This window comes from Zosterops lateralis (genome assembly GCF_965231275.1).
Source record: "Zosterops lateralis genome assembly, chromosome: 24".
Lineage (NCBI taxonomy): Eukaryota > Metazoa > Chordata > Aves > Passeriformes > Zosteropidae > Zosterops > Zosterops lateralis.
The window spans coordinates 6,101,105-6,120,672 of NC_139784.1; the positions used below are offsets into that span (position 1 = coordinate 6,101,105).

Sequence of the window (19,568 nt, forward strand, 5' to 3'; positions counted from 1 at the left end):
CTTTCCTTTCCTTTCCTTTCCTTTTCCTTTCCTTTCCTTTCCTTTCCTTTCCTTTCCTTTCCTTTCCTTTCCTTTCCTTTTCCTTTCCTTCCTCGAGTTTCCCTGTCTTTCCTGATGCTCCCTGTGCTTTTTTTTTTTTTTTTTTGCCATCCCTGCTGTTCCCTGTCATTCCTGGTGTTCCCTGTCCTTCCTGATATTCCCTCTCCTGCTTTCCCTGCCCACTCTGCCCCATGCCCTGTGTCCTACCTGTCCCTTCCCAATGTTCCCTGCCTGCCCTTCCCAATGTTTCCTGCTCCTCCTGATGTTCCCTGCCCTGCCTGTCCCTTCCTGGTTCTCCTCGTCCTGCCTGTACTTCATTCCCGGCTTCCCTGCCTCTCCTTCCTGATGTTCCCTGTCCTGCCTGTCCCACTTTTCCCTGCCTGTTCTTCCTGCCCTGCTTCTCCTGCCTGTGTTTCTGACCTTTCCTGGTGTTCCCTTTTCTGCTTTCCCTGCCCGTCCTGTCCCCTGTCCTGCCAGTCATCTCTGGCCTGCCTGTCCTTCCTGATTTTCCTTCTCCTGCTTTCCCACCCCAGGACCTCTTTTTCCTGCCTGTCCTCCCTGTGTTTCTTACCCTTCCTGATGTTCCTGGACTTCCCAAAGCTCCTTGTCCCTTCCCGACGTTCCCTGTCCCGTCCCAAAGTTCCCTGTCCATTCCCAATATTCCCTGCCCTTCCCAATGTTCCCTCTCCCGCTTTTCCTGCCCATCCTGCCTGATGTTCCCTGTCCTTCCCAATGCTCACTGGCCCTTCCCAATGTTTTCTGTCCTTTCCCAAAACTCCTTGTCCCTTCCCAATGCTCCCTGTCCACTCCCAGTATTCTCTGCCCTCTCCGAAGTTCCCTCTCCCGCTTTCCCAGCCCATTCCCAGCTCATTCCCTTCCCATTCCCAGCCCATTCCCTACCCATTTCCAGTCCCATTCCCATTCTCATTCTCATTCCCAGCCCATTCCCAGCCTCATTCCAGCCTCATTCCCAGCCCATTCCCAGCCTCATTCCCAGCCCCATTCTCATTCCCATTCCCATTCCCATTCCCAGCCCCATTCCAGTCCCATTCCCAGCCCATTCTCTACCCATTTCCAGTCCCATTCCCAGTCTCATTCCCATTCCTTTCCCATTCCCTTCCCATTCCCAGCCCATTCCAGCCCCATTCCAGCCCCATTCCCATTCCCAGCCCATTCCAGCCCCATTCCAGCCCCATTCCCATTCCCAGCCCATTCCCTTCCCATTCCCTTCCCATTCCAACCCCATTTCCATTCCAGCCCCATTCCCATTCCCAGCCCATTCCCTGCCCCATTCCCTTCCCATTCCAGCCCCATTCCCAGTCCCATTCTCTTTCCATTCCAGCCCATTCCCTGCCCATTCCCAACCCCATTCCCATCTCCATCCCCATCTCCATCCCCGTCTCCATCCCCATCTCCATCCCCATTCCCAGCCCCATTCCCATTCCAGTCGCATTCCCAACCCCATTCCCAGCCCCATTCCCATTCCAGTCGCATTCCCATCCCCATTCCCATCCCCATTCCCATTCCAGCCGCATTCCCAACCCCATTCCCAGTCCATTCCCATTCCAGCCCCTCGAGGTTCCCATCCCATTCCCCAACCGTGGGAAAAAGGGAATTTTCTCCGCTCCCTGCCGGGCCATTCCCAGCTGGATTCCCTCTCCCTTTCCCACCTCTCCCGTCCATCCCAGCTCGGTTTTGGTTTTCCCGCAGTTCGAGGCCGGGTGCGAACACTCAGGGAAATCAAGCCGAGCTTTTAAGTCAAGTTTAGTTAAACCCCATTTTCCTCCCGGCTTAAATTACTTTTAAAGAGCAGTTTAATCCTTCTCCTTCCCCAGCCGGGCCTAATGGGCGCTCTGCACTTCCCTTAAAGGCCAAACACAAAGTTTTAAGGTCACGGATATCTTTGAAATCGCATTTCATCCTTCCCATCTCTTCTTTTTCCCTTCCCATCTCATCCCCAACCAGCAGCGCCACTTCCAGAGTTTACAAAATAAAGAGAAATAAAATTAAAAAGTCATTTCCCAAGTTGTTTTTTTTTTTTTCTTTCTTTCTTTCTCCCCCTCCACCCTTTTCTTTCCCCTCTTTAAAGCGCCCCGGGTCCACACAACCCGAAAAAAGAAGAGAGAAATCATCAATCTTTCCCTGCAAAGCCTTTTGACAGCTCGGCCCTGGCTCACTCAGCAAAGAAATTCGCCTTTTGCCACCGAGTTTGGGGGTTTTTTTAACCCCAGTGAAGATTTATAAACTCCAACCTGCAAGTTTCAAGTGTAGAAACTCAAAATTTGGTGGAGGGGAGAGAAATAAAAGAATTAAAATGCCTGGAGGGGTTGAAAATGAGATTTATTTTTTTATTTTTATTTTATTTATTTATTTATTTATTTTTTTGAGCTCCAGTTGTCCCATTTTTCGCGGGAGGGGAGGCTCCTCCAAGCCTGGAAACTTTTGTCACTTGAAGCATCTGCGTGGGTGGGGAGCTCTGGGAGAGGCACAGAATAAACCCAAAGCTCGTTTAGCAAGGGGGGGAATAAAGGGAATAATTACAATAATTAAAAAAACGCCCAAGCACAAAACAAAAAAAAAAATTCCCCCGAGTTGTTTTGTGAATTCGCTTATCAAAAAATCTGTTTAATCTCGTCAGAATCGGTGATTAAAAAGGAAATAATTTGGGGTTTGATCATCTCTGGGCAGTTTAAAGTGGATTTTTGGGGTTGTCGGTTCCTCCTTTTGGAGGGATGAGGAGCTGGGGGTGGAGAGGAGGAATTTGGGATGGAAAACTCTTCCCTGGAGCCGAATCTGATTTTGGCTCACACCTCGGGCTCAGGAGGAAAAGAGAAGTGAAAAGAGGTGGGGAAATGAAAAGAGGGGAAAAGTTAAAAGTGGGGGAAATGAAAAGGGGGGAGAATGAAAAGGGGGGAAAATTAAAATGGGAGAAATGTAAAGACGGGGGAAAACAAAAAGAGGGAAAAATCTGAAGGGGGAAATGAAAAGAGGGAAATTTTTAAAAGTGGAGGGAAATGAAAAGTAGGGAAAATGAAAAGGGGGAAAAATTTGAAGAGAAGGAAATTAAAAGAGGGAAAAAAATTTAAAAGTGGGGGAAATAAAAAGGGGGAAAAAATAAAAGGAGGAAAAATGAAAAGAGGGAAAATTCTGAAGAGAAGGAAATGAAAAGAGGGGAAAATTTAAAAGTGGAGGAAATGAAAAGTGGGGGAAATTAAAAGGGGGAAAAATTAAAATGGGAGAAATGTAAAGAGAGGGGAAAATGAAAAGGAGGAAAAATGAAAAGAGGGAAAAATCTGAAGGGGGGGAATGAAAAGAGGGGGAAATTTAAAAGTGGGGGGAAATGAAAAGTGGAGAAAATTAAAAGGGGGAAAATTTAAATGGGAGAAATGTAAAGAGAGGGGAAAAATGAAAAGGGTGAGAAATCTGAAGGGGGGAGAATGAAAATAGGGGAAAAATTAAAAGTGGGGGAAATGAAAAGGGGGAAAATTAAAATGGGAAAAACGCAAAGAGGGAGGAAAATGAAAAGGGGGAAAAATTTGAAGAGAAGGAAATTAAAAGAGGGAAAAAATTTAAAAGTGGGGGAAATAAAAAGGGAAAATTAAAATGGGAGAAATTTAAAGGGGGGGGGAAATGAAAAGGGAGAAAAATTAAAAGGAGGAAAAATTAAAAGAGGGAAAAATCTGAAGAGACGGAAATGAAAAAGAGGGAATTTTTTTAAAGTGAGGGAAATGAAAAGTGGGGAAAATGAAAAGTGGGAAAATTAAAATGGGAGAAATGTAAAGAGGGGGGGAAATGAAAAGGGGGGAAAACAAAAAGATGGGAAAATTTAAAAGTGGAGGGAAATGAAAAGTGGGGAAAATTAAAAGGGGAAAAATTAAAATGGGAGAAATGTGAAGAGAGGGAAAAATGAAAAGAGGGAAAAATCTGAAGGGGGCGGAATGAAAAGGGGAAAATTTAAAAGTGAAGGGAAATTAAAAGTAGGAAAAAATGAAAAGAGGGGGAGTGAAAAGTGGGGGGAAAATTAAAATGGAGGGAAAATGTAAAGAGGGAAAAAATGAAAAGAGAGGAAAATAAAGAGGGGGAAAAGTGAAAAGTGAGGGGAAAATGTAGAGTGAAAAATGAAAAGAGGGAGGATATGAAAAAAAGGGAGAGATGAAAAGACGGATAAAAAAATAAAGAGGAAAAAGAAAAAAACCAAAAAACCTCTTGGAGCAAAAGGGATTTTTTAATTATTTTTTTTTTTCCCACGCATCACACGGAGCCACAAAAGGAGAAAAAAAAATTTTAAATCTCCATCTCCAAGGAAATTTATCCCTGGGATAAATTCCTGGGGATCCCGAAGGACATAAAAAGGTAAAAAAAAATTAATTTTGGGATCAGCCCGGCCCTGCTGCTTTAAATCCGCGACTCCACCGGGCCGGGAATGGGAGGAAACGGATCCGGCGCCCCGGAATTGCCTTTTTTTTTTTCATTTTTTCCTTGATTTTAACCATTTCCTGGGAATCCCTGGCACAACATGGCGCCTGGGAGGAAAAATAAAAAATAAATAAAAATAATCCGGGAGTTAGAGAAGGAAGAGAGAACTCTCTGCCCTCGTTCTGTGAGGTTTTGTGCTTTTAAAATCAGGAAATAATTGAAATAATTAGAAATATTTTCCCCATGTCGGGGTGAGAAATTGTTCTTTGGATGGGAAGGAAAATCCCGTTATTGTTTATATTTATATTATATTTATATTCCAAGGTTATAATTATTAACCTGGAATTTGGTTTATGAGGAGGGATCAGAGCGAGGTTTTCTCCACCGGAGATATTTTATTTTATTTTATTTTATTTTATTTTATTTTATTTTATTTTATTTTTAATCCCTCGGGGGTTTGTTCTGGCTGTGCACACAGGGGGATAAAAATGAATGAGATGTAAAATATTTAAATATCAAAAATAGGATGTGTAAAGTCTGTTATAGAAAAATGTGGGGCTCAGGATGTAAAATAAAAAATATATAAAATATACTATGTAAAAGGTGGGATATAGGGTATAAAATAAAAAATATAATAATATATATAATAATATAATAATATATATTATATATTTTTATATTATATATAATATATAATTATATTATATATTTGATATATATAATATGTCTTCTATATATAATATATATACTATATATTATATATTATATATTATATATTATATATCACATATAAAAGATAAGATATATTATAAAGATATAAGATATATTCTAAGATATAAAAGAAAAATATATAATATTATATTACAATATATTAATATATATTAATATATTGTAATATAATTATATTATATATATTATATTTCTCATATATATTATTTATACTACATATCACACATAAAAATTATATATATTATATTTAAAAAAATATAAAATTAAAGTCTATAAAATTAAAAATACAAACCCCACGTGCTGTTTCTACAGCACCCATCCCCCTCCTTGTTTTTTTCCTCCTTTTTTTCCCTTTTTTTCCCCTTTTTTTTGTACCTTTTCCAGCTTTTTCACCCTTTTCTCGTGGCCACAACAAAAATCCCAAATCCTCCTTCCCTTCCCTCCGGGGGAACCTTCCCCTCCTCCTCCTCCTCCTCCTCTTCCTCCTCCTCATCCCCAACATTTCCAGCCCCTTCCCAACCCCATAAAACTTTTATTGCCCCTCGTTGCTTTAATATCACTTTTCTCAGGGCTTTAGAGCATAAAAGTGAATTTTTCACGGCCTTTTCCCATCTGCTTTCGCTGCTGGCCCAGGGTTGTTCTTTTTTTTGTTGTTTTTGTGATTTTTGGGGATTTTTCCCCTGTTTTAATGAAATTTGGGAGGTGCTGGTGGGCGTTACGTGCCCGCCACACGCTCCCCTTTTGGAAATAATCCCATTATTTTGGCCATCACTCAATTATTTTTGCCTGTAATTCAATTATTTAATTCCCAATTAAATAAGGGAGGAATTATCGATTTCATTCCTCTTCACTTCCCAATAAGGCCCCGGATGGAAATTCTGGGTCATTTTTTACATTTTCTTCTCTTTTTTTTTTTTATTTTTTTCCTCTCCTTGTTTTTATTATTATTTTTTTTTAATGTGTGTGTGATTAATCCTTTTTTCCCTTTGTTTTCATTCCCTCTCCAATGGCAGCTCGGCCCTGGCTCCACGTGATCCCTCTTTGTGGGTTCCCGAATTCCCAGGATTTCACCCCAAACCAGAGATTCCACTCTCCAATCCCTCTCCTCATTTCCCATCTCCCCTTCCTTGAGCCATTTCTTATTTTCCCCCCCTTTTCAAATCCTCATTATTTATTTTTTGGGGGGTATTTTTATTTTTATTTTTTTTTCCCCAATCGGACGAGGATAGGACGAGATAAAAATCGATAAGAGAAAGTTTATTCAGGAATTGTTCAGCAGAGACAACCCTTGGAGCGAGGAAAGAAAAGAATTTTCTACTGTAAGAACAAAGGAAGAGGCTCCCAAAGGAGGGGCGGGAGGGGAGGGATCCGCTATTAAATTCTTCTAATTCAGGACTAAACAATTACAGTCTGGTTCTGCTCTCATGCCTCCAGTAGAACTAATTACATTATTCATAAGTACCAAGGTAACATAAAACTACTGGGTTTTGTTTTTTTTTTTTTCTTTTTTAATCTTCCTAAATTACAATAACTAAAATAAGCTCGTGGTACAATGACAAGGGGAACACAACGGTCCTTTTTTTTTTTTCAATTATTATTTTTTTAAAACTTTTTTCTGCTTTTTTTTTTCTTTTTTTTTTCTTTTTTTTTTTTTTTTTTTGGGGAAGGAAATACTAAAAAAAAGTACCGTTTGATTCTTATTTTTGTCATTTTGCTTATTTTTTTTCTTGTGTTTTTCCCTCATATAAATACGTTGTCTCAGGGCTGGGGGGGGAGGATAAATAATACAAAAAAAAACAAAAAAAAGGAAAATATTTTCAACTGGCTATAACCAATAAATATATATGAATGTTCACCAGAACACACACCTAACTGAAGGGCTCTTTGTCAGAGCTGAGAGCCCTTCAAAGTTGTTTTGTTTTTAATTATTATTATTTTTTTAATACCCATTATATGTAAACTCTAAGTGCAACAAAGATGTCCAGGCAGGAAAACATCAGCAAATCCTTCTGCTTCCTGTGGGAGGACATTCCCTCTGTTCAAATATACCCTGTTTTCACGTTTGCTCAAGAGGAGAGGAGGAAAGAAGCTCAGGATTTCTCCCATTGCTTTCTATTTTTCTGCTTGTCAACCCTAAAAAAAAACCCACCCCAAAAAAACCTCCCTCTGAAATAGAGAAATGGAGGGAAGGGAAATATTCAGACCTGTCAACTCTTTCTTCCTCTCTTCGGAGTTTTGGGTGGGGGAAAAAAAAAGGGGGGAATTGAGGCGTCCCCAGAAAATTTCCTCCACCCTTTTTGTGGTGCTCGGGCCTCTTTCAGCCCGATTATTTTTCTGTTTGTTTTTTACCGTGTTGTTGTTTTGGAGAGGGGCGGGAGGGCCTGGAGGGGAGAGCGAGGCTCCCAGGTGTTGGCAGGTGTGGATATTTGCAGTTTTGGGGGATATTTGCAGTTTTTGGGGGTGCTCGGTGGGAAGGTACCCTGTGGGAAATCTGATTTATCCTTTTTCCGGCGGGAAATTGGATTTTTATCCCTTTTCCAGAGGAAAAGGACAACCTGTCCTCAAAAGGCCGGGAAGGAAACCACAGGTGGATCTGGAGAAAGACTCAGAGGATGGGGGAGTTTCCTGGTGGATCATTTTGGGGTTTTGTGGATGCAGAGACCCCAAAACTTGGCTCTGGACTCTTCTCCTTCCCAACATTGGGGAATTATCGCTGACCAACCAGACACGGCTTGGAAACAACAGATTGGGCCTCTTAAACCCTGCAGGATTCCCACAAAAACCACCCCGAGCCCATTTCAGAACCAGTTGCATCAAAACCCAAGAAAATTTGCATTTCCCTCTTCCACAACCACCAAAAACGCTCAAATTTTGCTCTTAACCCCCAAAAAACCCCCCGATCGCAACAACAACAACGACAACCTCGGGACGAAAACCCAACACTGCCAATCCCTGAAACCCCAAACTCCCCCAGGTTGTTTTTTTGTGTCCCCTCCTTTTCCCCCAAACCCCAAACCCCCCTCACAGGTGGGTGAGCTTGGGCGCCTCTTGGATCCTGCCCTGAGAAGTGGCGTGGTGCGACGAGAGCTCCGCGTACGTGGGGTGGCTCTCGCAGGGTCCGTGGGGCTGCCCGGGGCCCACCCCACCATAATCCATGGCCTGGTGGTGCTGGAGGTGGTTGAGGCCGTAAAGAGCCGGGCCGGAGGAGGGCAGAGAATCCACAAAGTTCCCCGGGACGTACGCGGGGCTGCCCTGCATGGCGGGGGCTCCGTAGGTCACCCCGTTGGCCTGCAGGACGTGCGGGTCGTAGTCACCGCCGGTGTTGGTGCTGTTGGTGGTGGTGGTGGAGGCTCCGGGGTATTTCTGCTGGCCTGGGCAAGCTTTGAGAGGAGCCTGGTAGCCCCCCGTGGGCACGGCGTAGGCGTTTTGGTGGGGTTTGCCAAAGGCAGGCGGCGACGGCGCCTCGTAGGCGGCGCCCATGGGGTGCAGGGCGTTGAGGAACCCCGCCGTGGCCTGCATGGGCTGCGGGGGGCTGCCCGCCGGGGAAGGGCCCCCCGAGGACGAGCCCACGCCTTTGGATTTCTGATCCTTTTTGTACTTCATCCTCCTGTTCTGGAACCAGATCTTGATCTGGCGCTCGCTGAGGTTGAGCAGGTTGGCCATCTCCACGCGCCGCGGGCGGCACAGGTAGCGGTTGAAGTGGAATTCCTTCTCCAGCTCCACCAGCTGGGCGCTGGTGTAGGCTGTGCGAGCTCTCTTGGAGGCCGAGGAGCCCGGGGGGCTTTTCTCGCCGCCGCCGCTGCTGCAGGTTTCTGCCGGGGCCCCCGGAATGAAATAAAAGAGAATTACTTACGCGCAGAAATTGAATGCGTCGGTTCTTAATAAATCCTCGCAACGCCCGCCCCCCTGCATTAGCCTGCACTCCATAATCGTGTCATTTATTAAGAGTTCTGTTCTCCAAAGCTGCCCCCTGCTTTATGAAAATTTGATCATGTCATGTACGAGAGGATTCCAGGGCCGGTTTATTGAGGAGTCGATTATTTCCAACGGATAATTCCCCGGGAAATAATGTTTGGCAGGGGGGAGGCGGCGGCCGCTGCCCCTGTGGGGAACAATTAATGCAGGGTTGGGTTTGTACACAGGTGCGACCCCAAAATTCACCTCTGCACCTCCCTTTTCCACAGGTGAACCCCAGAAATTCTGTTAACGGGAGACTAAGAGCTCACCACGGAGTTTGTGTGAAGGGATTGGTCAGAATTGTGGGAAATCCAAACGGAATTTTGGGTTTTTTTATCGTCAGACCAGGTGGAGCAGGTGGATGTGGTGCTGAGTCTGCTCTCTCTGAGGGGTGGGAAAGGGACCAAACTGAATTTTGGCAGCGGGTTGAGCAGCTGGGAGAACATTTTCCCCATATTCATGTCCCAGCCCCAGCTGTGTTTCCCATTTTTATTATTTTGAAATAAACCAAGAGTGGGTGTGAAATAAACCAAGAGTGGGTGGGCAGTGTCAAGATCCTCTCTGGAGTCCCTCAGGATCTTCTCCTCATCCCTCCACTCCCAAACAAACAAAACCTCTCTGCCCGGTGACTCCACCATTTCTGAGACTCCACGTCAGCAGAGCTGAAGGGAAATATCCGCACCTGGCAACTCCTTCTGCCTCTCTTTGGAATTCTGGGCAGGAAAAAGGGGAATTTGGGCCTTCCCTAAACTGATTCCTCCAAACCTTTGTGATTTTTCAACCTCTCTTTGGACTGCTGGGTGAGAAAGGGGGAATTCAGACCCTCCCTAAACCAATTCCTCCAACGTTTTGTGATTCTTAGACCTCTCTTTGGAATTCCGGGTGAGAAATGCAGAATTTGGGTCTTCCCTAAATGGATTCCTCCAACCCTTTGCTATCCTTAGACCTTCCTTTGGAATTCCAGGTGAGGAGAGTGGAGTTTGGGCCTTCCCTAAACCATTTTCTCCAACCCTTTGTGATTCTTAGACCTCTCTTTGGACAGCTGGGGTAGAAAAGTGAATTTTGGCCTTCCCTAAACCGATTCCTCAAACCCTTTGAGATTCTTAGACCTCTCTTCAAAATTCCGTGTGACAAAACTAGAACTTGAGCCTTCCCTAAACCAATTCCTCCAACATTTACAACTCTCAAACCTCTTCCATCAACTTTCTTTTTTTTTTTTACTTTTTTCTCCTTCTCATTTCGGATCTGGGAGGAGAAAAACCAGATCTCCCCTGGCCACGTCCAGCCGAGCTACCTGCGCTGGGCGAGCCGCTCTTCTGCTTGGAATTCTGCCTCGACTCCTTCATCCAGGGGAAGATCTGCTTGGAGATGCCGACCCCGAGGTTGGCTTTGCTGGGGACACCTTTCCCAGCCCCGGCCTGGCTGTTCCCAGCCCCGTTGGCGTTGGTGTTGACGTTGTTGTTGTTGACGTTGTTGCTGTTGGCGTTGGGCGACCCCGGCGTCTCCGCCGCCAAACCCGACCTCATGCAGCTCCCGTTGAGCTCTTTATTTTTGCCGTGCTGAGCGTTTCCCAGGGACTGCAGGGAGCAAGAGGACCTCTGGAAATCGTCCTCCAGGTGGGAAGAGGCCTGGAAAGGCTGCTGGGCGCCCTCGTAGCCGAACCCGTTGGCGCCGGCGCCGTAGGAGTAACCCCCGAAGAGCGCGGCGGGGCTGTCGTAGAACGAGGCCTTCTGCATCTTCCGCGAGGGTTTTTGCGGCTACCAGGGTCTGGACGCCCCTCTGGCAGAACATTGGCACCCCGAGGCCACGGGACGGCCCCTCTCCAGCTGGCTGGTGGGAGCTGACCTGAAAGGTTACCACAAAACACACAATAATAGTGCCCGGCCCAGGAATCCATCTTGGCGCCTGAAAGGACCCGTGACATGAATAGGGTTGAGGGAAGGGGGGGGAATAAAAACAGATGCTGCCAGCAGATTTTTTCGCCCCTCTGGAGGCTCCTTGAGCCTCAAGGATGGGGTTTAGAGGAAGGGGTTTTTTTTTTTTTTTGGGGGGGTGGTTGTGGTGTGGTTTTGTTTTCCTCCGTCTTTGGTTGTGACGGCGGCTCTGAGCGTTTGTTTGCTCCGGATTTGTCCCCACGAGGAGGGAAAGGCACAAACCCCACGGAAAAGTCTCTGTGGGTGGGTGTGATCCACACATTTACACACCCAGACACAGATAAACTCCAAATTTACACACCCAGGCACAGATAAACCCCAAACTTACACATCCAGGTCCAAATAAACCCCCAATTTACACACCCAGGCCCAAATAAACCCCAATTTCACTCACACAGGCCTCAAAAATCCCCAAGTTTACACACCCAGGCCCAGAAAAACACCAAATTTACACACCCAGACCCAAATAAACTCCAAATTTACACAACCAGGGCCAGATGAACCCCTAATTTACATATCCAGGCCCAAAAAACCACCCAGTTTATACAGCCAGGCCTAAATAAGCCAAATTTATAGACCCAAGGCCAAATAAACCTCAAATTCACACATCAATGCCCCAAATAAACACAAATTTACACACCTAGGCCCAGAAAACCCCCAACTTTACACACCCAGGCCCAGAAAAACCCAAAATTTACACACCCAGGCCCAAATAAACCCCAAAAAAATCACAGTTGTGAGAGCACAGAGCAAAGAATCACCGACCACAAACATAAAATCAACTCAAATCTCGCTATTTCTATTTAAACCAGCCCCTCACATCCCCAAAAAATCCTTTCACGGGCAGAAATCCAAAGTTTATCCCCAGGCCTGCGATGGGTTTGTTTGGTTTGGAGCTGCAAACAGAGAAAATCCGTGTTTTTTCTCCAGGTAACATTGTCCTGGCACACTTTGGCTCCTTTTTTTTTTTTTTTTTTTTTTTTTTTGTTTACACAGGAGCCTCTGGAATTCAGGGCAGAGATTTCCAGCAGCAGCAGCACCACAAATTCAAGAATTCAAGAATTAATTCAAGAAAGTGTTTTTTCCCCCTGCTCGGAGCCTCTCTCTGCCCCTGTCTGGTTGAAATTAGAAAATAAATCTCTTTTTTTTATATTTTTTTTTTTATTTTTCCCTGCACAGTTTTGTGTTTCTCACCCTAAACCCGGAGCTGGGGAGGTGCTGGTGACAAACCCGGTGGATTTTTGAGCCTTGTTGTTATTTTGGGTTTTTTGGGGTTTTTTTTTCTCTTTCTCTCAGAAAACAAACATTTCACGAGGCCATTTGCTCCTCACTTTTCACCCCTTGGATTTTGTTCCTCCCTCCCTCAACCCAACCTCAAAGAATCTAAAAAAAAATCCCATTTCGAAGCTTAAAATCACAAAATTAAACCTTCCTCTTTTTTTTTTTTTTTCTTCTCTCCCTCTCTTATTTTTTTCTCCATCTCTATTTTTCCTCCCAGCAGAAACTTTCTCCTCCATAAAGACAGGGTAGAAAATACCCTGAAAAAAAAAGGTGAAAACTCCTTAAAAATAATCAGCAAAGGGATTTTTTTATTTTTTTTTTTAAAATAAGCAGAGCCCGGACCTGGCAAAGAACCACTTTGTTTGGGGCTCGATATCCATTGTATATTTAATTGTATCTCTTGTATATTCCATTTTATCTGGGCCTCTTTCATCCCGGAGAACCAAACAAAACAAACCCCGCGGAGATAAAAAACCCAACGCGATAATTTTTAAGTGCCGGGGCTTTAACAGAAGCCGCAGCTCGATAATAAATAACTTTTTTTTTTTTTTCTTCCTGGCTCCTGTTTTTTTTTCTGTCAAGAAAACTCATTTCGCTTCACCCCAACCTCTTCGGCTGCATTTTATTTTATTTTATTTTATTTTATTTTATTTTATCTCTATTTTACTTTATTTTACTTTATTTTACTTTATTTTATATTTTATTTTATTTTATTCTATTCTATTTTATATTTTATTTTATTTTACTTTATTTTACTTAATTTTAATTTAATTTTATTTTATATTTAATTTTACTTTATTTTATATTTAATTATATTTTATTTTATTTTATTTTATATTTTATTTTATTTTATTTTATTTTATTTTATTTTTTAACGCTGATTAAATCCTTCCTGCACTCCCAAACCCGCACCGGACCTTTCTGGTTTATTGTCTGGGCGAGACCCTCGCGGGGAGTTTTATTTCCTCCTCCTCCCCATGATAAATTTATCTTATTAAAAAGTATCCTCGGCTTCCCCGAGCCGTGAATTAATTAATTAACCAACAGCAGCGCCTTGATTATGAAAAGCTTCGCTGGAAACATCCAGCAAAGGGGGGCAAGAGGCGGGAATTTCTCCCAGGCCTTGCTCTGTCTGCCTGAGATTTATTTAAAAATAAAAAATTTAAAAAAATCTTTAAAAAATTAAATTTCTCCCCCAAAAAAACCCAGCAAAACAAACCCAAAACCCGGAGCTTTGCGAGGCTGGGAAAAAAAAAAAGCAGCTAAAAATAACAGCGGTGTGATTTTTTTCTTTTTTTTTTCTTTTTTTTTTTTTTCTCTCTCCTTGTTGTTTTTAAAGGTCCATAAAATAAATTTACAACCCCCTCGGCCCCGCTCGTGGCTCCGCTTTTGTCGCTCCGCTCTGAGCGCCTCGCAAATGCCGCTCATTTATCTTCGCCGGGACGGCCGCCGAACTAATTATTTACTCCAAGGGATTGCTTAAAAAAAAAAGGAAAAAAAAAAAAGGAAAAAAAAAAAAAAAAATCCCGGGCAGGATAATAAATATTCGATGATCTCCCGTCCCCAATTAAAGGCGGGCGGGAGCTGATGCTGATCCGAGTTTCACTTTTTTTTTTGGTTTTTTTCCCCTAAGAAACTCTCTGCCTGGAACTTTGGGAGGGAGAAGGTTTTGGGGGTTATTTAAAATTAAAAATTAAATAAATAAAAAATGAAGGATGGGGTGGAAAGGTGAGATGGGGAGAGGTGAGGCGGAGGTTGAGGGGAGGATGAGGATGCTCCGGGATAAAAAAAAAATAAAATAAAATAAAATAATAAATAGAAAGCAGGCGGTGGAAAGGGGAAAAGAGATCAAAGGAGGCTGAGGCAGGAGGATCCTGCTGGAAACGCGTCCCCTCCATGTTGGAAAATCCGAATTTCCCGAGCTGGGGAAAAGCTGCGCCTTTTTCCCCTCCCCCGCCCGGCCGCTCCATTTCCCGGGCCGGGCCCGGCCCCGCCGCTAAATCCGAATATTCTTATTAATAAAATCCCAAATATTCCGTCCCTGGCTTGTAACAAAAGGTGGGCAAGGAGCTCCCAGCCCGGCGGTGGATCCGCCTGGAAAAATCACCGACCCTTCCCCAAATTCCCCTCCTTCCCTCCTTCCTTCTCCCCCAACCCCAAAACAACAACTCCCCCCAAGCTGGGAAAAAAAATAAAAATAAAATAACCGTGAAAAGAGAGGCGGAAAAAAATATTTTAAAAATATATTAAAAATATATTAAAAATATATTAAAAATATATTAAAAATAAGGGGGTGAGGGGAGATAGGAATTTTTTTTAAAAAAAATTAAATAAATAAAAGAGAGAAAAAAAGGCGGTGGGTGAAGGGCTGCAAAAAGCGGCTCTGCGTGGAAGGGAAGCTTAAAGCTTGTGAACTCTTCTTGAACCGAGATTGGAGTCATATGGTCATAAATCATTGGGACATATACTCCGCCATTCACAAAGTGATCGCCTATTTGAGTCCGGCTTACCTTAGTCTCTGACGAGCCAAGCACAGGCAGACATAATATATTTTCACATCCAGCATCCACGCAATCAATAAGCGAGGAGTGACCCCCCCTTCCCTCCCTCTTCCCCTCCCGCTTTTTGCTGCTTTTTTTTTTTTTTTTTTCTCTATTTTTTTTTTTCTCTCCTTTCAAAACCTTACGGGGATAAACAGCGCGGGAGAAGCATCAAAATATATATATATATATATATATAAAATAAAATAAATAAATAAATTAAATCCGGTATAATGGCGGGTGGGAACGGATTGATAAAAATAAAAATTAAATTTTTAAATAAAGCAAAATAAAAGGGGAGGAAGGGAGGGGGGGGTTTTCAGCCAACCCCCGGTTACGGAGGCTCAAATTGTCTCGCTGGTTGGAAAGGAAAGGAAAAAAAAAATTTAAAAAAAAAAAATCAAGATGCTTCCCAGCTTTCCCCAGCAAAGCCGAGGGGGGGATTTTGAATGGCCAAACGCTGGAGGTTTTTCCACTTGGCCTCTGCTGTACGCGGCGCTCACTGATAACAATGGCCTCTGCCTCTGCTAAGGGGGAAAAACCAGGCGAGAAGGAAAGGAGGAAAAAAAAAAAAAAAAAAAAAAGGAAGAGAGAGAGAGAAAAAAGGAAAGGAAAGCTGAACGCAACACACACAACACAACACAAGCAGCACCGCTGGCAGGGAGAAAAAATAATAAAAATCTGATTTTTTTTAACCCAGCGATGCTTGGCTGGGATTGAAATAATCCTGGAGGTTCCAGGGGGGGGGGGTTGGAGGGTGGGAGGATGAGGAGGGAAATGGGGGTGGGGATGAAGGGCAGGGGATGTTCCAAAAACACCAAAATAAATCCAGATTTGATGGGGATGGCCCGAGGATCCCCAGGAACGTCACAGGGGGGAATTGGCAGCGGCCGGGCCCGAACCAGAGCCGCCCTTGTTTGGGGTCACACCGGGGTTTGGGGTCACACCGGGGTTTGGGGTCACACCGGGGTTTGGGGTCACACCGGGGTTTGGGGTCACACAGGGGGGAATTGGCAGTGGCCGGGCTCGAACCGGCGCCCCCAGGGCCGCCCTTGTTTGGGGTCACACAGGGGGGTAAAGGCAGTGGCTGGGTCCGAACCGGGGCCCCCAGGGCCGCCCGTGTTTGGGGTCACACAGGGGTTTGGGGTCACACAGGGGTTTGGGGTCTCACAGGGGTTTGGGGTCACACAGGGGGGTAAAGGCAGTGGCTGGGTCCGAACCGGCGCCCCCAGGGCCGCCCGTGTTTGGGGTCACACAGGGGTTTGGGGGTCACACCGGGGTTTGGGGTCACACAGGGGTTTGGGGGTCACACCGGGGTTTGGGGTCACACCGGGGTTTGGGGTCACACAGGGGGGAATTGGCAGCGGCCGGGCTCGAACCGGCGCCCCCAGGGCCGCCCTTGTTTGGGGTCACACCGGGGTTTGGGGTCACACCGGGGTTTGGGGTCACACCGGGGTTTGGGGTCACACAGGGGGGAATTGGCAGCGGCCGGGCTCGAACCGGCGCCCCCAGGGCCGCCCTTGTTTGGGCTCAGGCGGGGGTTGATGGAAATGAGCCCTGGGGTTCCCCTTCTCACCTTCCCCCCAAATTCCTCCTCTCTGCTGCCCCAAAAATCAAACCCAGGCGGGGTTTGGTTCCCTCGAGGGTGGAGTTGGAATAGAAACTCGGGGTGAGTCCAGCGGAACTTTGGGCACCGAGGTGGGTTTGGTTTTTTGGGGGGTTTGAGGGGTCCCTGGGGAGGTGAGGGGTGATAAAGGGGATTATTGATATTATTATTATTATTATTATTGTTGTTGTTGTTGGGATTAATAACCCGCGATGGCCCCGCGCCGATGTGGCCAAGGGAGATTTATGGTTCGTGCTTTTCCTCGGGAGTAAAAAAGAAAAAAAAGGGGGGAAAAAGGGAATAAAAATAATTTTTAAAAAAAGACGATAAATAAATAAATAAATAAATAAATAAAAAGTTGGCCGAGAAGGGATTTTAGGGTGGAAAAAAAAGAAAAAAAAAAAAAAGAAAGAAAAAAAAGAAAAAGAAAAAGAAAAAAAAAAGGGGGGGGGGGAAAGAAAAAAAGAAAAAGAGAAAAGAAAAAAAAAAAGAAAAAGAAAAGAGGGGAAAAAAAAGAAAAAAGAAAAAATAGTAAAAAGGGAAAAAGTTAAAAGATAAAAGAAAAAATAATAAAAAAAGAAAATTTTTTAAAAAAAAGGAAAAAAGAAAAAAGAGAAAGAGAGAAAAAAGAAAAAAAAAAAAAAAAAAAATTGGCCAAGAAGCGATGTTGGGGTGAAAAAAAAAAAGAAAAAAAAAAAAATAAAAGAGAAGAGGAGGGGCTGGCGAGTGGGAGGAAGGCAGGGCCAGGAATTGAGGAATTTAGGTGTCTGCACTTTTCTTTTTATTCCCTTTTTCTCCTCCTTTTGGGAAGTGTGACTTTTGTTCCCACCCAATTCCCGGCCCTGCTTTAACTGCGGGCCCCGAGTGCTGACCGGGGGAATTTCTGCACAAAAAGGGCCGGAGGCGCCACAAAAACCCCTTTTGGCCTCGCCAGGGACCGTGGGACACCTCGAGAGGCTCCAAAACCCATTTAAAAAATAAATTATTATGTATTTTTTAACTTCTGCCAGCTGCACCTTCAGCCTGATAACTCTGGACAGCTTTAAAAAAAAAATAATAAAATAAATAAAAAGAAGGATGGCCCAAGGAAACTTTTGGACTTTCTGAGGACTCGCTCAAGGCCAGGTTTTTCCAGGGGATGGATCAAGTTTTATCCCGAGGATTTCCAGCTTTTCTTGGGAGCGGGGAACGCCAGGATTGACATTTTATTGTGATTTTTTTTTTTTCTTTTTTCCACCTTCCCATCTGACTTTTTTTACGAGCTGCTCCCACATAAATCTCCTGCTCTTCCAGCTCGGGAATTCCCAAGGAGAAAAAAAGGAAAGAGGCAAAAAAACCCCAAAAAATCAACCCTGGAAATCTTTTTTTGGCATTTTATTGTGATTTTTTTTCTCTTTTTTCCACCTTTCCCATCTGACTTTTTTTACGAGCTGCTCCCACATAAATCTCCTGGTCAGAGGCACTTCCAGCTCGGGAATTCCCAAGGAAAAAAAAAAAAAAAAAAAAAAAAAAAAAAAGAAAGGAAAGAGGCAAAAAAAAGAAGAAAAAAATCAAGTTTTTGGAACTCTTTATAAACTGATTTTCCCTCCAAATTCCCGGAGTTTTTTCTGCATCTTTAAACTCTGAAGACGCTGCGAGGAATTTCCTCTGAAGTGCCAAAAATATTCTTGTTTTAACCTCAACCAGCTGGACTAAAAAAAATTCGCTTTTCGGGGGATTTTTGCCACTCCCAGGAATTTTTTTTTCTCCTTTTTTCCCGAAATCAGCAGCAAATGTTGGGATTTTTAACCCCCTTCAAAGGGAAAAGCGGGAAAATCTTTTCCCTCATCCCAAACCGGGAGTGGCTCCATAAATCACCCAGACAAGGAGCCAAAAGAGAGAAAAAAAAAACAAAAAAAAAGGAAAATAAATTAAAATAAAAACTCTGGGTGAAGAGGAGGAGGAAGGGAGGGATTTAAATGAAAAAATAATGAGGAAAATTGGAATTAAAGGGGTTGGGGAGGGAAGGACAGACTGAACTCACCGATCCCGAAAATCCCAGGCCGGGCTGGATTTGGACTGAGCAAAACTGAGGGAAAAAAATATAAAAATATAATTAAAAACAGCGTGAAATTTGTGTCAGAAGCAGAAAGATGAAGGGGCTCGACATCAGGCAGGACTGGGAGAAAAAAAAAGGGATAAAAATTCACTTTTTTTGGGTTTTTTCCCCTCCCTGGAAGCACCAGGCATCGCCTCATCCCAAAATCCGGATTTATTTTTCAAGTTTTTGTCTTTTTTTCCTGGAATTTCCTCCCTGGAAACTTCCCCGAACCGGGAAAACTCTTCCAGGATTTTTTAATCTGAAGGAGAATCCCAAAATTTGGGATTTTTTTTCTCATTTCAAGCATTAAACGCCATTAGTTGATTAATTAGCGGCTGTTAATTACTGGGGGGGTAAAAACAATAAACCAGGAGGGGAAAACACAAAAAAAGCCTCGAGAATTGAGGGAAAAAATATAAAATTATGATTTTTTAAAAAAATTTTCTGGTTGAGAAATGGGAGGAGGGGGATGTTTTATGGGGCACAGCGGAGATTTGGTCCTAAAATTAAATAAAAATAAAAAGAAAAAAAGAGAAAAATAATAATATTTGGAGATTTATCACCACGATTTTGGTTCCTGGAGAGGGGAGGGGAAAAAGGGGAGGAAAAGCAAAAAAAAAGGCAAAAAAAAGGAAAAAAAAAAGGAAAAAAAAAGGAAAAATAATAATAAAAAAAAGAGTAGAGATTTAATTTAAAAATATTTTCGTTTTGGGAAACATTGGGCGCCTTTAATAATCCCGTTCCCGTTGTGGTTATTAATGGGAAATAAAAAAAGCCAATAAATCACCGGCGGATGGTCCCTGACCTTCTCTCTGCCCCTGAAATCTCTATTTTTATATTATTATTTATTATTTTTTATCAGGATTATTATTATTACACGAGGTTTTAATGCCCTGGACGTTTCTTGTTTCCATCACCTCGGATGGGGCCCTCGGGGGGTTGGAAAAAAGGGGGAAAAATATAAAATAAATCAAAATAAATCAAAA

At 43.6% G+C, this 19,568-nt stretch overlaps 1 protein-coding gene across 4 annotated transcripts in view; it reads right to left on the minus strand.

Annotated features, from left to right (window-relative positions):
- Window positions 1-5,819: 5,819 nt before the first annotated feature.
- HOXB3 (homeobox B3) overlaps window positions 5,820-19,568 on the minus strand; it is an 88,341-nt gene continuing 74,592 nt past the window's right edge. For all 4 annotated transcript variants that reach the window (XM_083877508.1, XM_083877507.1, XM_083877506.1 and 1 more), the window contains 3 exons: window positions 18,526-18,570; window positions 10,436-10,986; window positions 5,820-8,996 (listed from right to left, as the gene is read on the minus strand). In XM_083877508.1, the coding sequence (XP_083733634.1) occupies window positions 8,206-8,996; window positions 10,436-10,877 (1,233 nt within the window). In that variant the 5' untranslated portion in view covers window positions 10,878-10,986; window positions 18,526-18,570 and the 3' untranslated portion in view covers window positions 5,820-8,205. The remainder of the gene's footprint in view (window positions 8,997-10,435; window positions 10,987-18,525; window positions 18,571-19,568) is intronic.